This window comes from Ambystoma mexicanum, chromosome 5q (assembly GCF_040938575.1).
Source record: "Ambystoma mexicanum isolate Mex_15411 chromosome 5q, UKY_AmexF1_1, whole genome shotgun sequence".
NCBI lineage: Eukaryota > Metazoa > Chordata > Amphibia > Caudata > Ambystomatidae > Ambystoma > Ambystoma mexicanum.
This window is the reverse complement of record NC_090933.1, coordinates 1,193,792,817-1,193,815,785: the sequence shown is the minus strand read 5'-3', so window position 1 is coordinate 1,193,815,785 and position 22,969 is coordinate 1,193,792,817. Positions and strand designations below refer to the sequence as shown.

The window sequence follows — 22,969 nt, the reverse complement described above, 5'->3', positions numbered from 1 at the left end:
CTCAGAGAACAAGTTACTCTTACCTGGTAACGTTCTTTCGATGGGATGGTCCGACGACGTATTCCATATCGCTCCCTCCCTACCTGCCCTGCTACAGAATTTCTTATGCGATTGCAGCTTACGTTTCTGCAAGGCTTTCTGTGGTCCTATTGGCAGTGGTTTGGTGCCACACGTTCTGGGGGAAAAAACTACAGCTGAGGCTATGCGTGTCGTGTGTCCTACTTGTAACATCCAGTGATGTTGGCTCGACGGAGGCCCTCGAGGACAGCGTATCGACGTAATCTTTACAGGACGCAGACGCCGAAAGATTTTCCGAAGCAGCACAGCTGTGTTGATTACTGTCATAGATATGGAATACGTCGTCTGACGATCCCATGGAAAGAACGTTACCAGGTAAGAGAGTAACTTGTTGTTTGCAGGTCATCTTGAGACTAGTGGATCTCACCAGCCTCTTGGTAGGGGTCGTCGCATTCAGGACCCCCAGATCGATTGTAAGGATGCGCTGTATCAAGGTCCGGTTACACAGCAGGCTCTCCAGTTGCTGGAAATCGTTGGACGTCTTTTCTTCATCTTCCTCTAGCTCCAGTGGTCGACTTGTCAGCAGCTTCCACGTTCAAAGTATTTATCAGGAACTGCAGCACAACTTCTGCAAACTCTCCGAAGTTTACAGAAAAGAGCGTTCTGGCTATCCAATCAGGACAGCCAGCCTCTTAGTGGGAACTGGTTCCTTTCAGGCAAGGTGAAAGACGAAGGGCTGCAGAGCTTTGGAATCCTCCCTCGCCTCCTGCCTTCTCAGACACTCTGGAGGATTCCTGCCGAAGACAAAACTTCAACCGAGGTCGTTTCCACCTAGAATGGCAGAAGACGGCCTAGGAAACAAGCAAACAAGAAATGGCGAAAAAAGAACCAACCATTCTAACAGAATGGTAGCCCTCTTGTGCATTACCGAGGCTAGTTTGACAGCCTGCGCGTAGTGACTAAAAGTCATAAAAGTAGTTTCACAGCCACCAGCTATTAAAGTAAACATGCATTTGTAACAAAAATGTTACCAGGTAACTAAGAAAGGGATTGCATTGTATCCCCCAGCACTCCACCTTAGTTCGGGTGTCTTGGCTTACTAAAAGCAATGTAAAGGGGATGGGAATCCTACGTTACTTCTTGGAAGAGTAACTCACCCAAGAAATAAGATCAATGAAAGGCCACTGTATTTAAAATGCTGTATGGTGCCTTAGTACTTTACGGCCAGTCCAGTTATAGGACATTAAATCCAATCACACACTATGGAGAGACATAAAAAGTCACCCATAAAGAGAGGAAAGGGCTAGCTGAGAGGGAAAAAAAGATTCCCACTAACATAGGAATAAGGGAGAAATTATCGTAAAGGTCCAGCAAAAGCCCCAGGGTTGACAAAGGTCAGGAAGATTTATTACTGAGATGAAATTATTGCCCAACACTGCCTTTGCTCCCTTTCTGTGTCACTGGGACATCATTGGCCCAGGAATCAAATCCCTGGCAACCGAATCCTGAAACCTGCTCCCATGGAAAACAACCATTTATTCACTTGGTTATCAGGGGGCTGCAGCAGTTTTCTCCGAAGGTAGGTAACTGTTGATCAAAACAAAAGAATTCATGGAAGCATTTGGCTATGGTTTCATTTTCTCTATGGCTGTGATGCATTATGTGACTGTGCATTAATACGTCTGTAATGCCCTTGGAGTTTAAATGATTGCATGGTTATAGACCTTTGGGAAATGCAGCATATTCTATCCTAATTAATGTGATTCCCTATTTCTCCTATCCCTACTATATGTATTGGATACTGTCAACCAGGCCCAGGGCCTTCCACATATACTAGGAGCTGGTTGTCTTTAGGACACTACCTTATTGTGCAGGCCTCATTGCAACACATTTGACCGGGTATTTTTATTTGTCAAAGTATATTTTTCTCCATCAGTGTGGTGTATTTTCTATAGCTGTGTGTGTGCACCAATTGTATGTGACGACCTACTTTAAAAAAAGTATTGATTTTCAGGTACAACCAGTAAACAACAAAACAGTCATGCATGCAATAGGCGAGTGCTTTACACAGTATATTATAGCGATTCAGAGCACTTTCGGGGTCAATGTCTTATCCTATGTGGGTATCCGCGTGGGGGCAGGTCTAGGGGTATCTTGCAAGTGAGGGGCGCGGCCGTCCCCTGTTTGTCCTTCCCAGTTGTGTTGACCTGACTGGTCTCGCTTTCACATTTTCGTCAGGGGATGTCCATGATATAGCCTCTGTCACCAGAGTCACTCAGATCAATGAGTTGGGGGTAAACCTTGTTTGTACCAAGGTATTCCAGGGCTCCAGCCCGACATTATTCTCATGTAGACCTTTTTGCAGTGCATTGTGTTATACTGTTGACTCAACCAGCATCCTAAGTCTGTCCCCCATGCTTCGATCATTGGGCCTGTTTCAGATTTCTAAGCTATTGCAATCCTGTGCTTTGCCAGGATGCACATCAGTTCTTTAATTTTGGCTAGATGCGCATGTCTGTTGCCTTTCGGGAATAATCCCTGTAGATAGTATTCTGGTGGCCACTCATGTTGTTTGATGCCTCCTGCAACCACCATCTTTCTGATCTCCTCCCAGAATTTCTCGATCGGGCCGGACCAAAACCTACAACATGTATGCATTTGCTATGGCACATCATCGACATTTCTGCTCTTCTCCACCCATTCTGGTTACTCTATCCGGTGTTGGGTATGCTCTTTACGTTACGTATAACTGTTAATTGGAATCTAGCGTTCCTGGAGACCTTTTTAATATACTGTAGTGCCATTTTCCACTCTGCATCGGTCAAGGCTCTGTGCTGTTAGTTTTCCCTTTTGTTGCGTGCAGTTAGTTTCTTGGTGTTGTAATTGTGTAAGAGCAGTTCATATAATTTGGACACTGTATAGTCCCCCCCCCCCCCCCCCACATCAAACCGGGTGTCCATCACTTCGCTGGTTCCCCCTCCCCGTTTTAGCTCTGGACATCTATTGTTCAACGTCTTGGTCATGTTATATAACATAAATTGGCTTATGTATGTCATGGTCTGCCATCTCCTTAAACTTAACAGATTGTCGTCCATTCCATAGGTTGCCTATATGGGTGATCCCTTTGGTTTCCCAGTGCCTACGGAATGTACCCAGTTTTCACGAGTTATTTCCTGTAAGGTCTCCCAGGAGGACATTTATTGAGCAAAGTCTGGGTTTTTTCAGATCTTCCATGTTCTTTTCCACAAGGCGAGACCTAATGCGATGAGTGAGGGGGTCTTTGGGCTCGGGGTTTTGCTTGTCCACATTCTTTTAAATAATATTGACACAGTATTGCATCTTGGGAGGGCTTGTCTCCCAGCCAATTTACGACAAACTGTAATTGGCCTGCTAGATAATATAATTCGAACTGTGGTAATTGTATTCCTCCCTGGTGGTAGTGCCTTTGTATTGTGCTTAAGGCTATTTTGTTCCTACCTCCTCCCTACAGGAATTCTCTAATGGTCTTCAGTTGTTGGAAGAATTGTTTAGGTATCTCGTAGGGTATGTTAGTGCTCCCCCCAACTACTAAATGGTTTCACTATCATTTTCTGCAGTGCTGCTCTACTTGGTATCCCCAGGGGCAGTGTTTTCCAGAAAGTCACGGAAGTCTTGACCCTTTGGAGTGTCACCAGTATATTTCGATGCAACTCAGCGGGATCATGATTTATGTTAATTCCTAGATAACAAAAGGCACTGCGCATCCATTTGAGTCCTAGTTCAGGGAGTTGTTCTGGCCTCCGCTCTCCAAGTGCTGCTAAGTGGAATAAGCTGAACATCTCTCTATTGATACTGATGCCTGGCATTTCAGCAAATTCCGCTATGAATTCTAGCAGGTGGGGTAGATTTTCTTCCGGTTGGATGATTTACAAGAGCATGTCGTCTGCATATAGGGAGATCAAGTGGGTAGTGGTGTTAATATTTATCACTGCATCGGCGTATTCCTTCCTGAGGAAGGCTGCCAGGGATTCTAAGGCCAGTATATAAAGAAGTGACGACGGTGGGCAGCCCTGCTTTGTACTTCTGTGTAGCGCCCATTTCTTTGGGATCTGTCTGCCTGTTTTGACTCTGGCTTGGAGTTTCTTATAGATCAACTTGATCGATCTCAAGAACGTGGGACCTATTCTGAAATATGCTAGCACCAGGTGCAGCCTGCCCCATCGTACTGAATCAAAAGCTTTCACCGATCCAGGGAGGCTACCGCGCTATCTCCTGGCTCATGGTTAGTTTGATCTTTGATGTGGTGGCCTGTCTGGTCTGTATGTACTAGTGTCTTTATAACCAGTTTCAGTTTGTTGGCTTGGGTCGCCGTGAGTATTTTACTATCTTTATTGATCATGGAAAGGGGTATGTATGATCCGCAATCTAGTGGTTGCTTCACTTGTTTCAGGATTGGTATGATTAGCGATTCGCGCATGTTGTCTGGCAATATACCTCTTTAGTATGCTTCCTCGTAGACCACCAAGTCTGGGTGCTAATAGTTCTTTGTATTTTTTTATAAAATTCTCCCGGGAGTCTGTCAGGGCCCAGGGTTTTAGCCATCGGGAGATCCCCTGTCACTGCTTCTAATTCTTCTAATGTTAGTGGGTTGTCCAGAACGCTGCCTGTTCCCCTGTTAGTCTTGGCAAATCTATTTGTGCCAAGGTCTCGGGCAAGTTTCTCTTGTCTGCGCTCCGTACCGGCACGTACAGTTCTCTTAAAATTTGGAGAAAACCTTGTTTGTCTTCCTGTGTCCCAACAATCTCCCCATTTCCATTCCGAATTGCGTTTATCGCATCTCTTTGGGTCTCACGCTTGGTAAGCCAGGCAAGTAGCCTGCCAGGTTTCTCCTTCAGCGTGCAGTTTGTGTATTTTGTATAGTCTAGTTTCCCTAGCTTTTCCCAGATGGCATTGCATTTCAGGCTCAGTGCTATCACTTCTAATGATTCCTCCCCACTAGACCTGCTGCTTTTTCCTTCCCTTGCTATGTCATCTTGTATGTCTGACAATTCCCTTATTACTACCATTCTTAGGCCTCCCATTTCCCCAATCGGTGGGCTTCGCACCACTACTTTAAAGGCGTCCCACAAAGTGCCATTCCTGTCTACACTTCCCATGTTGAGCTGGAAGTATTCCTCAAGTACGCCTGATAGATGATTTTGGAATTCCCTTTCCTGTAGGGCTTCAGTACGCAGGTGCCATGTTGGTACTTGCGTCCTCGTGTTTACGTGCCGCCAACGCGTTGTCTGAGAGAGTTCTTGCCTTTAACTCTTATTCATCTCATCAATTCATCTAGAGTTTCTGTGAACACGTAATCTATTTGTGTATGTGTACCATGTGGCGCTGAGAAATTAGAGTAACCTGTCATCTCTCCAAATATCTGCCAGGCAGAGTTGGTTCATGAGGGTTTGCAAAGTTTTCACTGGTTGGGTCGGTTTCTTAAATGTAGTGTCTGACCCATCGAGTATAAGTTGGAGTGTACAATTGAAATCCCCGCCCCATATGTAAGTCGCTCCACTGTATTGTTAATTGGGGCCCTAATGTTTTGAAGAACCTAGTAGCATCTTGGTTTGGGGCATATGTATTTACAAGACACACTTCAATATTTTCAGGTAGGCCATGTACAATCACCAGCCTACCCTCTTCATCTCTTTTAAGTTCTAGTAGCTGAAGGGGGAAATTGGGGGAAATCCATGTCAGTACATCTCTGGTGTAAGTGGAGTGTGTCCAGCTATATGCTTTACTGCCCCATTTCCTCGCTATTGTGGACTGTTTGTCCTTTGACTAGTGTTTTCCTGTAGGAATGCAACTTTCACTCTGGTCTTGTTGAGCCACGTGTACACTCTTAACCGTTTCACATAGTTAAGTCCCCCTCACATTCCTTGTAACTATGTTTGTGCCTTCAGGGTGTGCAATTGCAGTGTCTCTGGGCCTGTGCTTCCTAGTTAACATATTCAGTACCTCCCTTCCTGTGTAACTTAATGTTTACTTCCTTCCTACCCCAAATTCTTGCTGTCAAGGTTTCCTCCCCATAATTCTCCCCGCTTGGCCGTATGGTGTGAGATGGTTCTGTTATCCCACCCCACTGCCTCTTTCATGTGTACCTGCGATCTGTGGGTGGACCTGAGTCTGCTTGTTGTATAGGATGCATTCCCTCGCCCCAACTTCTACTTTCAACAAACTTTTTAACTTTAACTGTAAACAAACATCCAGCCCCGCCTCCCTCGCTCAGGCTTGGCCACTTTTCCTGCACCGTCCTACATTGCAGGACCCAATGTGCAGCAGCGCAATGACTTACAGCTGGCATCAAAGATTTGGTTAACTTTGTGGGGGTTGCTCGTTGTGCAGCAGTCTGGCAGCTTGTTCCTGCGTTGGTTCCTCCGCTTCTCCCGATACATTGGACATGTCGGGTCTCGTCGTCTTGCTCACAGTGGGGGATCTCAGTAGCAGGCCCAGGCCCCATAGTGGCATCCACAGTTGATGATCACGTGTGCATGGGTATACCCTTTTCATCTTCAGCGGTGGTCTCGAAGAAGTAGGATCTTCCGTTGTGTAGCACTTTCAATTTAGCAGGGAACCAGTGCTTGCCTCTAGTTTGTTTTAGTGCGCACTCGCTGTGCACATCCTCTTCACAAAGCTTATGATGTAGACAACCGGGCTCCGTTCAGTCCGTGTTGCGGCAGCGCTGTGGTCTTGGTGGGGTTGCCTCTTTGATTGCTCCCTGTTGGGCAGGACGCTCCCCTATCCCGGCCTCCCCACTCTGCACTTAGCAGAATCCCGGTTCTGCACTTGGGCTGCCTCTCACCTGCCATCAACCTCCGGGGTTCCGGTCTCACTCTTCGCTGTGTTTGAGGGCTCTGAGGTCCCCACATAACATTGTCCCTCACTCCTGGGGGTGTCTCGCCTGCGGGCTCAGTTCAGAGGCTCAGCACGGCTACCACTCTCCCGCCGCAAGTCGGAGCAGTGACCACCACTCTCAGGTCCCCACTCAGCCACGGCCCCCGCTGCTGGTGCGGTCTTGGCCCCGAGGTTCAGGACAGCTTCTTCTCACCCTCAGCGCGTTTGATCAGCAACCTCCACTTTACGATCTCTGCACAGGTACGGTCCACGCTGCTGGTGCGTCACGCTAGCGACCGCCATCCTGTTTGCTCTTTCGGTACTCCTGGTGCCGTGGCCGCCTGGTCTGGGACCACGGGTGCCTGGTCGGGGCACCATGGCTATGTGCCTGTGGGTACCCCTGACCGGCATACGCACAAGATTCCAGTGTTCTTTTTAAAAAACGGACCCAATAAAGGGTCTTATTCGCGGGATGAAGCCGGAGGTCACGTTGTTGCTGCCTCACTGCATGGCTGCTGGCCACGTCCCTTGTGTCGACCTAATAAACCCTACATGGGAGTTGAGTCTTGTTGCTCTGTCCCCTTTACCTACCTTGAGGGGTGGCATACATTTTATGTCTGGTGTTTTTACCCCCCATTCCCTGCAACTAGTTTAATGGTTGTATCATTCGCAGCTGATGGTGGCACCAATTTTTTTTAACTTCAAACCCTGTGCTACAATGAAGAAAATACAAATTGGTACTTATCCTTGGCATGTGAATGTAACTGGCTCATGCTGTGATTAAACTAGTTATCAACATGTGACTGTTTTTTGTATAATGGTATGTTATTGCAGCTCCTACACTGGATGGTGCTTTTGGAAGGGGCAGATGGGATTCTGCAAGAGTTTCACGAGCACATACTTTTGAGAATTTGGGTAAAAACTATTTAAAAGCTGCCTATTTAATATTTCTAGCCATCACCATATGGGATATCATTGGACATGCAGACAGTTGATGCCCTTGTAGTGTTTCAAGAACATTTTAACAGTGAAGTACAAGCTGCAAAGTGAGAGCTGAAGATGCATAGCTGTAGCCTTCTTTCTTACTGACGGTAGAATAGATTTCCATAACAACAGGGATTGTTCCTTTCTCAATCTTTGAGATTTTAATCATTACTAAAAGTAATCCTTAACAATCTGGATTGAAGTAGTTGTCCTCTATGAAACATGCACTCCAACTATTCATGTGCATTCAAGCCAAAGGTTTAAAGTAAGTTGTCTTCCAGTGTCTCATTGATCTTGATGTCCTCTGCAAGTCAGTCATGTGATTAACTTGTCACACTGACTGTAAGCAAGGCAGTTGTATTTCTTCAATGACCCAAAGTTCTGCTTTACTTGGGGTCTCTGGTCTTATTGTCCTGCACCCGGGTGCTTTGTTTCAGCAATCTGTGAATCCTAAAAGCTCATTAAAAAGCAAATGGGCCATAACTAATGTGCCGAAGGTTCTAATGATTTTTCACTGTTGTACCTGTCTTAAATATTTCTGTCTGAGCATGTGAGTGTACAACTGTATGGTTTGATGTCATGTATAGGAGGTGTGTGTTATGAATTGGACAATCAATACCTAACCCAGAGTTCCATAGCTGGTCAGTTTGAGAGATGGTGCCTGTGTGGTTGGTGCCAATGGGTCCTCCCCTAAACAACTTAATGATACACATGATGTAACTTTGCAACTTAATAAAATAACCTATGAAGATGCACCTGAGCAATGGCAGTGTTGTTCAACACCCTTCCCAGACTTTTTGGAATTCCTGAGCCAGTATTAATTTTGTGCATTTTCCTGGCTTTTAAAGTGCAATAAATGTGTGGGTGCATGCTTTTTCTTGAAATGTTTATTCTCGAAGCAGTAAGAATCATCTTGTCCTGTTGTCGCATTGTTGCAGGTGGAGTTGGAGGTGACATTGCCAGGAGAGGGGAAAGACAGGATTTTTAAAGTCGCTATAAAATGGATGGCCTGCGTGAGTTTGCAGGCTTTGCATGATGCACTCTCCGGGCGATTACCCAGTGTCCCTTTTGAAACTATCCAGGCATTAGATGTAGTGATGAGACATTTACCCTCTATGAGGTAAGTGGAAATTAACTCTTGTACAACTTCCATTAATGTGATTATGAAATATTTTTGGAGTGATGATCAATCAACCTATTTGGGTGTAGTCTGGGGAGGCTTGAGAAGTACATCAGGTTTAATTGACAAACATTAAACTATTAAGAAGGGCTTGTCTAAATCTCATATCAACCTTTAAATATTACCTCAATTTGAGGATTTGGAAATTAATTCACAAATGTCTGAACAGATGGGACAGTGAAGTTTTTCATGTTGCTGTCTGCTTCTTCACTCACAGATAAGGTGTTAGTTTGCACTGATCCTTTGCATGCTACTACATTTTCAGTTCTCAAAGTAATAAAGAAACTCCTTTCCATAGGGCATTAGTGGTGAACATCAAACTTCCAACTTGTTAGAGAGTCGAAGTACTTTCATGACTCTTTTTTTACAAATCCTTTCCCTGAATGAGTCCACAAACATGGCTTTATCAGGGTTCACCTCTGATGTTCCCCCTAAGAGGCCTAGTGTTGCTCAGGATTATGGGTGCAAACTTGATTATCTTCTACATAATCTGTGCAACCCACTGTATCAGCTCTAGCCAAACCAATCAATGTTTCATGGAGAGTGGTCAAAGCGAAGTCTGGAGTGAGTGGGGCAAGGGATCCACAATCAGTCCACAAAGTGAAGCAATCCAGGATTACACATACAGTAAGTATAACATACTCTATCTTTGGCCAAGAAACACTATAAAGACGGCCCAGAACAGGTAATATCACACAATATTAATATAAAACATATATACAGTCACAGTAAGTCAGTGCAGAATAATCATTTCACCCCCACAATACCGGAAGGGGAAGGTATGTAATTGGTAATAGCATCAACAGTTAACAGGAATTACAACCCTTATGAAGCCCAACCCTAAGTTGAATGGGGCCTTCTACCCAGAAGGTCACAAAGTTGCCAATAGTTTTAGGAGTTGGGGTGGTGGGGAGGGTATGGGGATTGGATGGGGCGAGGAATGAAGGGGAGGGGCCTTGTGGATATGAAGATTGTTCCAAAACGATGTCCAAAGAGTTTACTGGCGAGTAAAATGCTTTTCTAGCTTTTGGAGGGCTTGTGCAACAAGTGTTGCCAACACCAAGAATTGTGAAATAATTCATGTTAGGCAAGAATTGATGTAGTAACCCTGTGGGAGACTACACAACCCTTGTCCTCTTGGTATTTGGTAACCCACCTATTGGTATGGGTCTGTACTACACAAGTTGGTAGTGTGACTGAGCAGCCAGACATCTCAAGAGTGGTAACTGTGAGCTGTACCAATGAAATGCACCAATACTAGTAGCCAAGTAACACTTACACTCAAGGTTTCTGTTTATAAATAATTATTTATTTGCTTAACAGTCGTTTTTAAATTGGCATGCTTTCAAAAGGTCAATATATATAGCAATCAAATACACTTTAAAATACTTGCAACACAAAGCTAGTAGATACTCTTTAGAGGTGCTTCTTACAGACTTCCTACGCCCTGAGGTGACTTCACTAACTTAGACAGTAATTGCATTTACATATCACTAGTACACTGTAAATTCTGAGCTTTGTAGAGGGAAAGGTTAAAGTAAGGAAAACGGTTAAACAGGTTCTCTGAGCATGTGAGCACTTTAAATCGTCCAATGAAGTCTAGATAAAAGAATCATCCCAGCAATATTAGTTTAAAACAAATGTATCACCTATGAGGGACAGTAAGTACCAAAGGCAAATGGAATAGAAGAGTCTGCAGGGAGCCAGGACAGCCAAGGTCAATTGGAGCAAAGTATATGGAGCTGAGGCACTTCTTAGATAATACAAATCTTGCACAAAATTAGTTTGTTGAAGAAAAATCACTTTAGGGTCACAAGCTGTTACACTTGTGAAGGGTAGAGCTGACACCTCTAGCAAAGCAGCTACTACAAGTCTCAACTGAGAAGAGCAAGCTACAGACACTGAGGTAAGTACCCCAAGTCAGAACAGTACCTTTTGTTAGAAGAGGGTCAAGCTGGCTTCTGTCTGGTTGCAGCAATGCAGATCCTGTGTTCCTGGTCCTCAGTTGTGGGGACAAGAGGGAGGACGTCTGGGGACTCCAGCTGCAGCAATTCGAAGGTCGGTGGCAGCTATGGGCTCTTTTCGGATCAGCAGTTTCAGTGCTAAGTAAACTGCACCACTGCAGGTCTTGGATTCCGGTTGGGCGTCCTTCACTCCTTGAGGTCTGCACTCTGGTGAGGGGACTCAAGCGCTGATCGTCCTGCTTCTGGAGGGTCCTGGGGACAGGCTTACAGGCGTTGCACTCGATTTACTGATTTTTCGACCCCTGCCACTCGTTCCTGCAGCAGCAAAGAAGTACAGCCAGTCGGGGAAGGTGTTCCAGTGGAGTTAGTCTCTGGGTTAGTTGGTCCCACTCGCCCAAGGGAAGAAGTTGTCCCTTCTGGAGCTTCTCTTGTCAATCAGAGAATGAAAGGAGTTTCAGCACAGCAACAGGGCTTCACCGGGCAGTTCAACGGTCCAGGAGAATGCAGCAAGCTTCGTTCATGGTTCCTTCATCGGGTTGTTCTTCCCAGTGGTCGACTGTCTATAGTCCCAAAACCATTGCCTTTTAAGCTGATTTCTCCCATTCATGCTCAGCCTAGCTGTCACTCAAACAGCAGGGTGGCTGTCTTGGAAGGACAGCCTGCCAATCAGGACTGAGTACATTCAGGCACTCTTAAAGACAAAGTACAGGGGAGTTTCTGGTATCTCCCTTACGTCCTGCCCTTCCAGACACACTGGAGCCAGAGGTGGGTTTCAGTACTGAAGCCACCCGAGGGCAAAACAAACAGGCTCAAACCTCCTTTGGCACACAGAGTAAAACCCAAGAAAGACCTCACAAACAGAAAATGGTGAAAAAAGACTTGGGGCCATTTTGACGATATGGTCACCCATGGGTGCTATAGTGCAGCCGAGGATTCAGCCTGTGGTAGAAAAGCACAATGGTAGGAAAATTAAACCACTGCCACCATCCATTTTTAGTAGTGAGGGTAACGTATAAAAAATAACATGAGTAGGTAACAAAAGGGGATGTTAAAGTAAAATGTTAAAGGTATTTGTACTCCGCACCGTCACCAACAGTTAGTCCCCGGGCCCTCTGGCGGACCTGCAAATGAGAGGGTGGGATGGTTTAGTAAAGTGAAGAAGGGAGTAGGACAGTGAGTAGAGTGTTGTTCTGTTGGCAGCTTCAACTCTGTATACACCCGGTGCTGAACTTTGGTGTAAGTATCGGATCGATGTCCGTCCTCGTGTGCTGTTAGTGCAGCTTATGTGTTGCGGTGTTGTGAAGTGCGTGCGGTTGTTGTGCGAGAGATGGTTGTGAGTTTGAGTGAGATAAGAATGCAGAAATGTTGAGCTGTTAATGGGTTATATATTTAACGTGCTAGCATTCAGAGTTCTGTCTAAGTGTGGCACTTGCTAACCTTCACAATCCCATCAAGAAATTACTGAGGCTAACATTCGGTATTCTATCCAAGTGTGCGACATGCTAACATTCCCAAATCCATTTAAGTGTTGCACTTGCTAACCTTCATAATTCCATCTATGTGTGGTATATGCTGACATTCAATCCTATCTAGTTGTGACACATACTAATCTTCAGTTCTCTCTAGGTGTGGCCCTTGTTAACATTGGCACGTATGTTGATATGTAATGCAAGGTAACATTTACAGTTCAGCCATGAATAGATTTAGGCTGGTGTTCCCAAATCTCTCTAAATATGCATGGTGCAAGTCTGTGGCCGTCTGTTATGGAAAGGTAAGGTGGAGTGGCGGGGGCTTTCTGGAGTAGAGTAATTGCTTTATACCCCACCCATGCAACACTTAGTTTTTGTTGGTGTCTGTTAGCTGCTGGCCTCCCCTGCGGACACCTGCAGACACATCTTGGAGCTGCCATTGTAGGAGCCCCCCTTTGCCTCGGGGCCCTTAGCCGCAGGGTCTGCCGGGCAGAGGGCTCCCCTAGGACGGTCAGTTATGGCCTTCGGTTAAACCAATCTGTGCATGGGGGGCAGTCTGGGAGGCCGGAGGGCTCACGGGAAGGGGGAAGGGGAAAAGGGAAAAGGGAGAAGGGAGAGCAGGCAAGATGGGGCATCAGATGGCCTGGGGGCACGGGTGTTAAATCCCAAAGGCCCAAAAGATGGCAGTAAGAGCGCGAGGCTCACAGGGACACTCACCTGGCTCCGGATTCTTGGGAACAGTAGTTCACCCAAGAAAAGGTATTGATGAGAAATCTAACGGATCTCTGACACTGCAGTGAAATGTACTGTCACCATACAAAAAGTAGATGCCTATGGAGTTTGTCACACTCCAAAAACAGGAAACACATAATCAAAATCAGGTCAAAACACATGAGGGAGTGAGAAAAAGGGCTCCCTCACTCCAGGGTTAAAATGATGAAGTCCTAAAGTCCAGCAAAAGAGCGGGGGGCGGGGGTTCTCTAAAGTTGAAGGGAATTAGCACAGAATTAAGACTTATCCTTAAAGAAGCCCCCCCCCCCCTCATCCAAATTTCCCCCCGCCCCAAAAGGCCAAGGGACAGGAGGATTTAATCCACTCCTGAATCGCCTAATCCAGTCGGTCATACTTTCTGGAGAGACCATCAGCATTTTGGTGATTACACCCTGACCTGTGTTCTATGGTGAAATCAAACCCTGGAAGCTGATTGACCACCTTAACAATTTTGGATTCTTCCCCCTTCATCTGCATTAACCAGCTCAAGGGTTGGTGGACTGGCTGAATAACAAAAGTAGAACCACACAAGTATGGCCTTAACTACTTCAGAGACAACACAATGGTAAAACATTCAAGTTCAATAGTTGGCCACCTTGTCTCATGGTCCTTCAGTTTCCTACTGATGACGCAGATTGGGTGTTCCCTGCCGTTCTCATCCAGTTGACCCAAAGCTGCAGCTATCCCTGCGTTAGAAGCATCTGTCTGTACAATGAAGGATTGGTTGTAGTCCGGAGCTCTCAAGACTGGAGCTTGACGAAGGGCTTTCTTCAGCCCTTAAGTCTTAGTGCACTCCTCATTCCACCTGACCACTTTGAGGAATTTGGGTGAGGAGATGACATTCAAGGTAGAATCTATGTTCCCATAGTTCTCTATGAAGTTCCTGTAGTACCCAGTGAGACCTAGAAAGGCTCTCACTTGGGTCTTAGTAGTAGGGGTGGTCCAGTCTTGTATAGCTTGTACTTTGCTAGGCAATGGCCTTATTTCACCTCCTCCTACCTCATGTCCATGGTAGACCACTTTACTCTGACCAATTTGATGTTTACTAGCCTTCATGGTCCGATGGGCCTGTTCCAGAGCATGCAAAACATATCCTAGGTGGTTGAGATGCTCTTTTCAAGTGGGGCTGAACACTGCAATGTCAGTCCTCTACCCATCATTCAGAACTTGATTTGATTCCCCATCTTCTGAAATGTAGCAGCTGCATTTTATAGTCCAAAAGGCATAACCCTAAACTGGGAGAGACCTGAGGTGGAAAAGTGAAGTTTTCCCTTGGCATGGTTTGTCAGATATTTGCCAATAGCCTGAGGTCAGGTCAAATTTACTGAGTAACTTGGCTGAACCAAGTTTGTCCACCATTTCATCTGTCCTGGGTAAAGGATGGGTATCAGTCGTGGTGACTGCGTTAAGAGCTCTATAGTCCACACAGAATCTCACCTCTTTGGTGCCTGCATTTGGCACTAGTACAACTGGACTAGCACATGGCCTTGTAGATGGCTCAATAACCCCAAGATCAAGCATCTGCTTGACCTCTTCCTTTATTTAGGGTCTTACATGATCTAACATTCTGTAACCCCTGCTTTTGACAGGTAGACTGTCACCAGTGAGAATATCATGCAGCCCCAAGGGGGTCAAGCCTGGTGTCAGTGAGAACACAGAGGCAAACTGAATAAACAGAGCCTTGCACTCCTGTTGTTGCAGAGTCCAATCTGAAATGTTTTACTCCTTTAACTATCTCATCTGAGGGTTGTCCCCTGAGGAGATAAAGGAGAGGCTCACTCTCCTCCTCATGATATGAAATACCCCGGGTCACAATGGACCATGAACCAGGCTGGTTGGTGAATATTTATTTAGTTTTAAATATCAAAAAAATCATACCATTTTTAATATGGGGCAGCACTCGCCAATAAGGTGATGATTATAATGAGAATGTAAGCAATGCACTTAGCTTAACCTTCTAGTGGAACATATACAAAACACCAGGCAATAGGAGCACTTTTTGATTTACAAAAGATAGCACCCAAGTTAGGATTTCCCCCTGCAATGTTCCCTCAACCCACAAATCATGAATTCCGAGTGGATATAAAGAAGCAGCAGGTAATCAGGAATAAGAGGCAGGAAACGGAAGCAAAATCAACCTTTCCTCCCCAAATAAGAGGGAAAAACTGTTTTTAAACCCCCTGCAATGTTATGAAATGACACTTGAAAATGGACAAATAATGTACTAAAAACCTTGTAACAAATACAATTCCTCACTAAAGCAACAATGAAAGATACTAACAATCACAACCAATGGATTACCAAGACCATACAATTTGAAAAAACGAGTGGAAAGTTCAGAACAGATTGCAGCCAAATGACATGTGTAAAAGTTGCATTTCCTTTCAATTTTGCGTGTAAATTTACTCAAACGGTTTCTTTAAAGAACGGTTGAAATATTGCAAATCGTGATGCGGTTTTTATTCTGGGGAACAGAGGTACATCACAGGGATATTACAGAAGTGAAAGAATGGGGCTAGCTGCAGTTTTGAATGAGATTTTCAGGTTGAAATGGGGTTCAGTTTTCGGAAAACAAAGCGGTCAAAACGAAGACTTCAGTTTTGAAAGAAAGGCAAATGTTACTTGAAACGAATTATCTAGACTATATTGTTGAAGAGGAGCACATTAAGCACCAAGGTTGATTCGCAAGGTCATACCACCCCCAGTGTTCAACCACAACAATATAATATACGGAAATTAGTTGGATTACTCGAAATATAACTAAGGGCTTACAGTTTACACCAGACAAAAATGAAAAGAAAGAGTGCGCTAGCACTAGAATCAAGGGCAGGGTTGCACGGATAATTCTGACAGTTTTAACAAGTTACCAGGATAAGGATAGGATGGCTTAGAGTATGGGATAAGGACAAATGCAAGACAAGATAGACTATGAATTTCTATGGGGTAGGTCCATACCTTACAGTCCACTTTTAGTTTGGGATTTTTGGACCGTCAACCGGTTCTGGTCGCCACATGGCAGCGCGCCTGGCAAAGGACAGCTGGGCAGGTCGGGTCACCGGATGGTAATTATGGTCGGAGGATGGCACGGGTACAGCTGGATGCAGTTAGTGGGCAGCAGTTAGTGGGCACCAGGATGCTTCCCAAAGAATAACTGAAGAAAGTGGCTTTGGTATATGTTGCTCTGAAGGGCGACACCTTACGATCCCTTGAGTTAATATCTGTTTGGGTTAGTAATAAGAAGCCATATCCTTAAGGCCATGAGGTAAGTTCAAAGATGACGCAGGTTACTGTATCCAGACGGTAATAAAGCCTAACCGTCACCATAAACAGTGTAAAACAGAAAATAATTCAGGACTCAGCATCATCAAGATGTGTGTTTAATTATGATGCATAGTCACACATTCAATAAAAGCCCATATACTATAACACGTTTCGGCTCTGCTGAGCCTTTTTCAAATCTGGGCCGTAGTTGCCTGAAAACAATCCATAGGACCGATGTCCCTGTAGTAGCAACAGGGTAAAATCCTCAATATAAAGTCTGATTCCTGCAGACAAAGTCTGACGCGTGTGACTTTCTGTTCGCAGGAATCAGACTTTATATTGGGGATTCTTCCCAAAGAAAACCAAAGGGAGAAAGCTGGGGAAATTTCGGATTTTAGAATTGCGGCCTTGCTGGAAGGGTCAGCAATGCTTAGGCCTTGTAGTTGGAATCTGGACTCAGCAGGATGAATGGAACCGGAACGCCGGCGCAGGAAAATCAGGAAGAGTGTCTGTGTAGTCTTTTCGGGGACTCTTATCTATAATGCATAGTGACATCATCAAAGTATATGGCTGGGCAGGCTTAAATAAGCACACCTCTAACCGACTGGATTAGTCAGGGGTGCCACTCTCCACCTCGCTCTCAACTGGTTGGATTTCAGGATAACCTGTCAGATTTATGATGTGAGTTTTACAATGTTCTTTTTTTTATTAATAGTGTTTTAGTTTACCAAAAAAACTTTTCACACTTATAAAATTGAAATACAATAAAAGAAAAAATCCTCTTCATTTCTTCGAATTCAAATTACAATAGAATTGAAGCTGATTTATTTCTTCCCAATAATAATTCACATATGATTCCAGTTTACTAATAAGAATAAAAACATTCAATGCCTCTAATAGGCCTCGTAAGACAATTGAAAAAGTTACAATGTTCAAAAACCTCCCACAGTTACTTTATCTAAATCAGATTTTGCCACAAATGGTACATTTATACAGTTGAAGTCTCTGAGCACTTTGCCTAAAGCGGTTACATATTTCTTGTATAACATTCCACTCCAACTCTGAAATCTGTGAGACATTGTTTCGCCCTTATAATACTTTTAAGTAATTTTGAGTATGAAGGGTTCGGCCTAAAATTCCTAACTTCATACATGTGTGTGAATTATCATAATGGAGGGAAGTTTGAAAATTTGCAATGGGATCATAGATACTTTTCTTATAATCCCCTATTCTTTGCCATTTCCAAGGTGTCAGTGAATTCTACAATATCTCAAATTATACCCCACAAAATCACTTTTAAACTGCAAAATGTTTACAAAGTTTGCTGTAGAGATCAAAGTCTTCACATTTTTATTAATCAATAGTCTTTGGAAACAAATGGCAATCGTTTGTTCGTCACAGGACAGTTTTTTCATCTGCCATCAACTGTCATTTCCTCCACAGCTAGGTGGGGGGTTTCCCAGCTTGATTGAAGGTGTATTGCCCCTTCCCCAATTCACACTTCCTTGTCCTGGGAGTTCCATTGTCAGGGGGTTCAGCCCAGACCAGATTCTTCTTAACCTAGTAATTATCACTGGGGTGTTGGTATTTGCTGAGAGTTTATGGTGGTTCCCTTTCTTTGGGGGAAGCCTTAGCTTGGCCAACTGAAATAACCGGTTTTTGAGAGCTTGCAAAACCCAGCCCAGGTAGTTTAAAACCTTTTATTTTCTTATATTTGGTCCTGAATTAAAACAAGCCTGTGAAATAAAATAGCCCATGTGTGTATTTTCACCAGCAGCCAACCCATTCTCGTCGGGTTTACCCAGTAGCAGTATTTTCGGGGGTCCAGTGCTATGTTGCGACCTAGTATTCCAGACAATTCCCTGCAGCATTCACCTCAGAAGGTCTGGATTCGAGGGCATTGCCACAGGATATGTATGACTGTTCCAGTTTCTCTCCCACATCGGAGGCAGTGTGGGTTTCGGGGCACGTTTCCATCTGTGCAACATAGTTCTAGGATAATATATTCTATGTAGGATTTTCAGTTGCACCAGACAGAGCCTGGAAGAGAGAGCGATTTCTCTAGGGTGCATTAGGATCTGAATCCAGTCCTCTGGATCTATGGTACCCAGATCCTCCTCCCATTTGGATTCAAGATGAGGGAGTTCCGGAGTGGCAAAGGAGGACATGGCGTTATATAATATAGAGGTGCATTTAGCAGGAATGTATGCCGGGAATATGTTGTGTTCTATGGGTGTGCTCTCGGGAACGGCCGAGCCCGTCTGAATGTGTTCGTAGGGCATGAGTCAGCTGAGTTTAATGATATTGTTCGGTTGTTGGTAGCTGGAATTCTAGTCGCAGTGCTTCATATGAGGCGAGTTCCCTGCCGCCAGGACGTCCCCAATCTTAGTGATACCGGTCTCCTCCCATTTGGACCAATGTTTAAGTTTCCCAAGCTCCGTCAGGTTACCATTGTGCCACAAGGGTTGTGCGGTGGTGATCATATCTTTCCAACCACAAAAGCGCGTGCCCGTTTCCAGACCATGGTAACGTGCTGCCATTGTTTGTGCAGGGGTCTGCGGAGGGGCTGTTAGAGCAGGTGTAGTGGATCTATGTAGTGCATGGTTGCAATTTCGGCCCTTATGTGTGGTAACCCCCGGTGTAGTGGGTCGTTGACCACCGCTAGCTGGGAAGCACAGTAGTACACCCGAAGGTGGGGCACGCTGATTCCCCCCTTCCCAGATCGATCTCTGAAGCGTGGCCAGTGCAATGAGGGGTTGACCACCCCCCAACCCCCCCCAATATGAGTGTTCTAAGGAGATTATCTAGGCGGTCGAATTCGGGGTCCTGAATCTCAAGCGGGGCATTTTGTAATACATAGAGGAATCTGGGGGGCAGGGTAATCATCTTAGAGGGCGGCTCTGCCCATAAGTGTCAGGGGGAGAAGTTTCCAGTGGCGGATATCATCTCTAAAACGGTCTGATTGGTTGGAGATTGTGGGTTATGTAGCATGTCAGGCCCTCTGTTAACCAAATCTCCAGGTATCGAAATACGCTTGGTTCCACTTTGTGGGCATTCCTGGGGGATGGCTTGTGTACCACCCTTATCCGGAAAAAGGATAGACTTGCTCCAGTCGATTCTCAGCCCACTGAATTTGCCAAAGCGGACAAGCATCTGCGTCACCATGGGGCAGATTCGTATCGGGTCGCTCAGATAGATCAAGAGGTCGTCAGCGTATAAAGACGCCCTGTCCTCCTGTCCCTCCGGCCATCTAAATCCTGTTCAATCCTGCTCTGACGGAGCCATAGGGCAAGTATCTCTATTGCAAGAGCGAAGAGGAGGGAGGACAGGGGGCATCCCTGCCGTGTGCCCTTAACAAGGGGAAAGGGCTCAGAGGGCCACCCGTTTACCCTCACCTCTGCATGTGGATCTGTATAGAGGAGTTGTACCCATCCCAGGAAATTGTCTCCAAAGCCCATTCTCCGCATTGTTTCCCAGAGGCTGTCCCAGCAAACCAAATCAAATGCCTTCTCAAAATCTATGGCTAGTAATGCAAGCGGCTTGTCTATGATTGGGGCTCTTCCTAATAATAGGTGGAGGTGTCGTATGTTCATACGTGTTGATTTATGTGGCATAAAACCCGCATTGTCCGGTTGGACCAAGGAGGTAATGACCAATTGTATCCGGTTAGCTAGGAGTTTGGCAAGGACTTTGGGTTCAGCATTAAGTAATGAGATGGGCCTATAGGAGACGCATTGCTCAGGTGGTTTACCCGGCTTCGGGATAACAATCGTGGCTTTGCGCAATTCCGGCAGGTGAGCACCCTGGTCTCGAGCCCCTTGGAACATTTTGTGGAGATACAGTGCTAACTTTTCCCCCACCCAGCTTATTCCAGATCTCAACTGGGAATCCGTTGGGGCCCAGTGTTTTCCCGGGCTGTAATTGGGCTATAGCCTCCGCTATCTATGCTTCGGTAAGCGCTGAGTCCAGTTGTGCTTTTTGCTGTTCCGACAGCTGGGGCAGAGTAATGTGATCTAGAAGGGAGATGTTCAGTGGCGATACCGGGGTTCCGTACAGAGTGGCTTAGAAGTCTGCGGAAGCCTTTGCTATTTCGCGGTCTGAGTGGCATCCTCTGTCTTGCGGGGTTATAATTTCTCTGACATGGCGTTGAACCTCGTCTCTCCTCTCAAGCCAGGCCAGCATTTTCCCAGCTTTGTCCCCCTGTTCATAGACCCTTGATCTGGACTCTCGATGGGCGTGTTTAGCCTTTTCTAATTCGATATTCCGAAGCCTCTCTAGCGCCCTTAACGGATCTGAGGATCTCAGAGCTTGGGTCAAGAACTATTTGGCCTCCCAGTCACTCATTTCGGCTTCTGCCTTTGCTAGTTCCCGAAGCCGTTCCTTCTTTTTGTTTGCCGTCCAGGAGATTATCTCCCCCCTCAGCACTGTTTTGTATGCTTCCCAAATAACAGGGTTATCTACCGTGGTGGTATTATTTTCAAAATATTCATTGGTTGCTTCTGTGAGTTGGTCGGCAAGATCGGGGCAGCCCAGATAATACCTATTCAGTCGCCATAACTTTGGGGGGGCCACGCCCCGCATGCGCAACACTATTATCAAGAGTGAGTGGTCTGAGATGCCACGGCAGAGCAGGTCCGCAGCTGTCGCGCTGTGTATGTCGGTGCTTGGGAGGAGAAAGTAATCCAATCTGGACAAGGAGCCATGTGCTCCCGAGTGGAACGAGTAAGCCTCAGTGTCAGGGTGAAGATGTCGCAACACATCTCGGAGGCCCAGGGCTGACGCAAATTTGGCTAAATTAGTGGAGGTGTTCGGATTGCGGTCCCTGATGTGAGTGCGGTCCTTACTGTTACATTATGACGTCCTTAAAGTCGCCCCCCAAAGACCCACATGCCGGGTTGGTGTTTTTGTCATGAGGATAACCAGGTCCTTTAATAGCTCTTCCCTCAGCCCCGGTGGAGAGTACACTGACGCAATGGCTAGTGTTTCTTCCCCTAACGTTCCAATGGCCACCACATAGCGACCCCTGGGATCCCGCACTACTGTCAGTGTCACAAATGGAAGGCGTTTGTGTATCAGTATGAGTGACCCTCTGGATCCCATAGTATATCGCACGTGTAATGTCACTCGGTAATTGGTTCTCCGAAGAGGGTGCAGTTAGTTCCGGCTAAGTGTGTTTCGTTAATTAGGGGAGTGTCTGTTCAAGAATTGCATTACAAGACTTCTCTCGATTCCAGAGCCTAGCCCGTTCACGTTCCATGTGATCAGTTTGAGAGATTTGGGTCAGCCAGGAGGTAGTGCATAGGTCAATGCGGGTGCCATTTATAGTGTGTAGAGTCGAATTCACAGGTTTTGTGGAGTCCTATAGGGGCATTGCGCGGGGGTTGGTCACATAGGGGGTGTGCTGCCTTCTGGGGGTGGCATATGATGGCATGTGCTGGTTGGTATGATTCATTAACCCCATGAATGCACAGTAACCTTAGAACAATACAAAAACAACATAAACTATCCCTTTCCCCCACCCTATACTCCACCCCAACACGAAGTACCTGTCGCCCGAACATGGTTACAACCTAACTTACAAACGTCGCCAATGCAGAACACTAGTAAACTGTTTCTGTCCCAGCCGAGTCTACTATTGAAGCTTAAGTCGGGCGTTCGGCTGAGAGGGGGTCCATGGTGGCCACCAATAGCATGTGTTCTTGGCGAGAATAGGGTGTGGTCACAGATCCCACGCAGCAAGTTCGAGGCCCGCTTTGCTCCGCGACACCCTCCATGTCTCCCTGACGTCCCACAGTCAGGGAGGTTCCCCATGCAAAAGACACGGGTTGGCCCGTGTTTGACTGTGCACCTCGGGTATCAGCTTTAGGATGCTTGAGGATCTGCGTCTTCGCAAGGGTTGTCACGTGGCTCCGGTGTGGGTTGTCGGACGGATCTATCCCGATTTGGTCAGGCTTGTGGTCTCCCTCCGGGGGGCGGGCCGTGTCTCGTTGTGGGATGTATTTACCCATGCATCCGAGCCCTACCTCAAAACTGTGCAGTACTGACATGGAAAACCTCATGATGGCCAGAGCTTCCCAGAAAATGCACAGGGAAATGCATGAAGAATAGGCTGCCACTCATTTTTGCCGATGTTATGGGCACAGAAGGAAACTGCCTAAAACCACCATTGGACTACCCACACAGTAGTCTGAAACCATTGGGAATGGCAATGCTGATTGCCAAATGCAACCTAGAATTGTTGGGAATTAATTTTCTTAAATCCCAAAAATGGGTGCAGTACCAGTACTCGCCACTATCCAAAAGCCGGCAGTTTAAAACCACCCTGTGTTTCTCTGAAGGCAGGCTCAAACTGTCTATTTTAAACATTGCAATATGTGCAAAATATTCACTGAACACCAGCAGACATTTGGTAGAATGGAGTTTTGTGTGCCTACAAAATCTGGGAAATGAAGAGCCCAGAACAATGC

General features: G+C 45.8%; 1 protein-coding gene across 3 annotated transcripts in view; it reads left to right on the top strand.

The window, feature by feature from the left end:
- The window catches only part of AGO2 (argonaute RISC catalytic component 2), a 1,138,923-nt gene that overhangs the window by 288,055 nt on the left and 827,899 nt on the right, over window positions 1-22,969 (top strand). For all 3 annotated transcript variants that reach the window (XM_069621684.1, XM_069621685.1, XM_069621683.1), the window contains exon 4: window positions 8,796-8,977. In XM_069621684.1, the coding sequence (XP_069477785.1) occupies window positions 8,796-8,977 (182 nt within the window). The remainder of the gene's footprint in view (window positions 1-8,795; window positions 8,978-22,969) is intronic.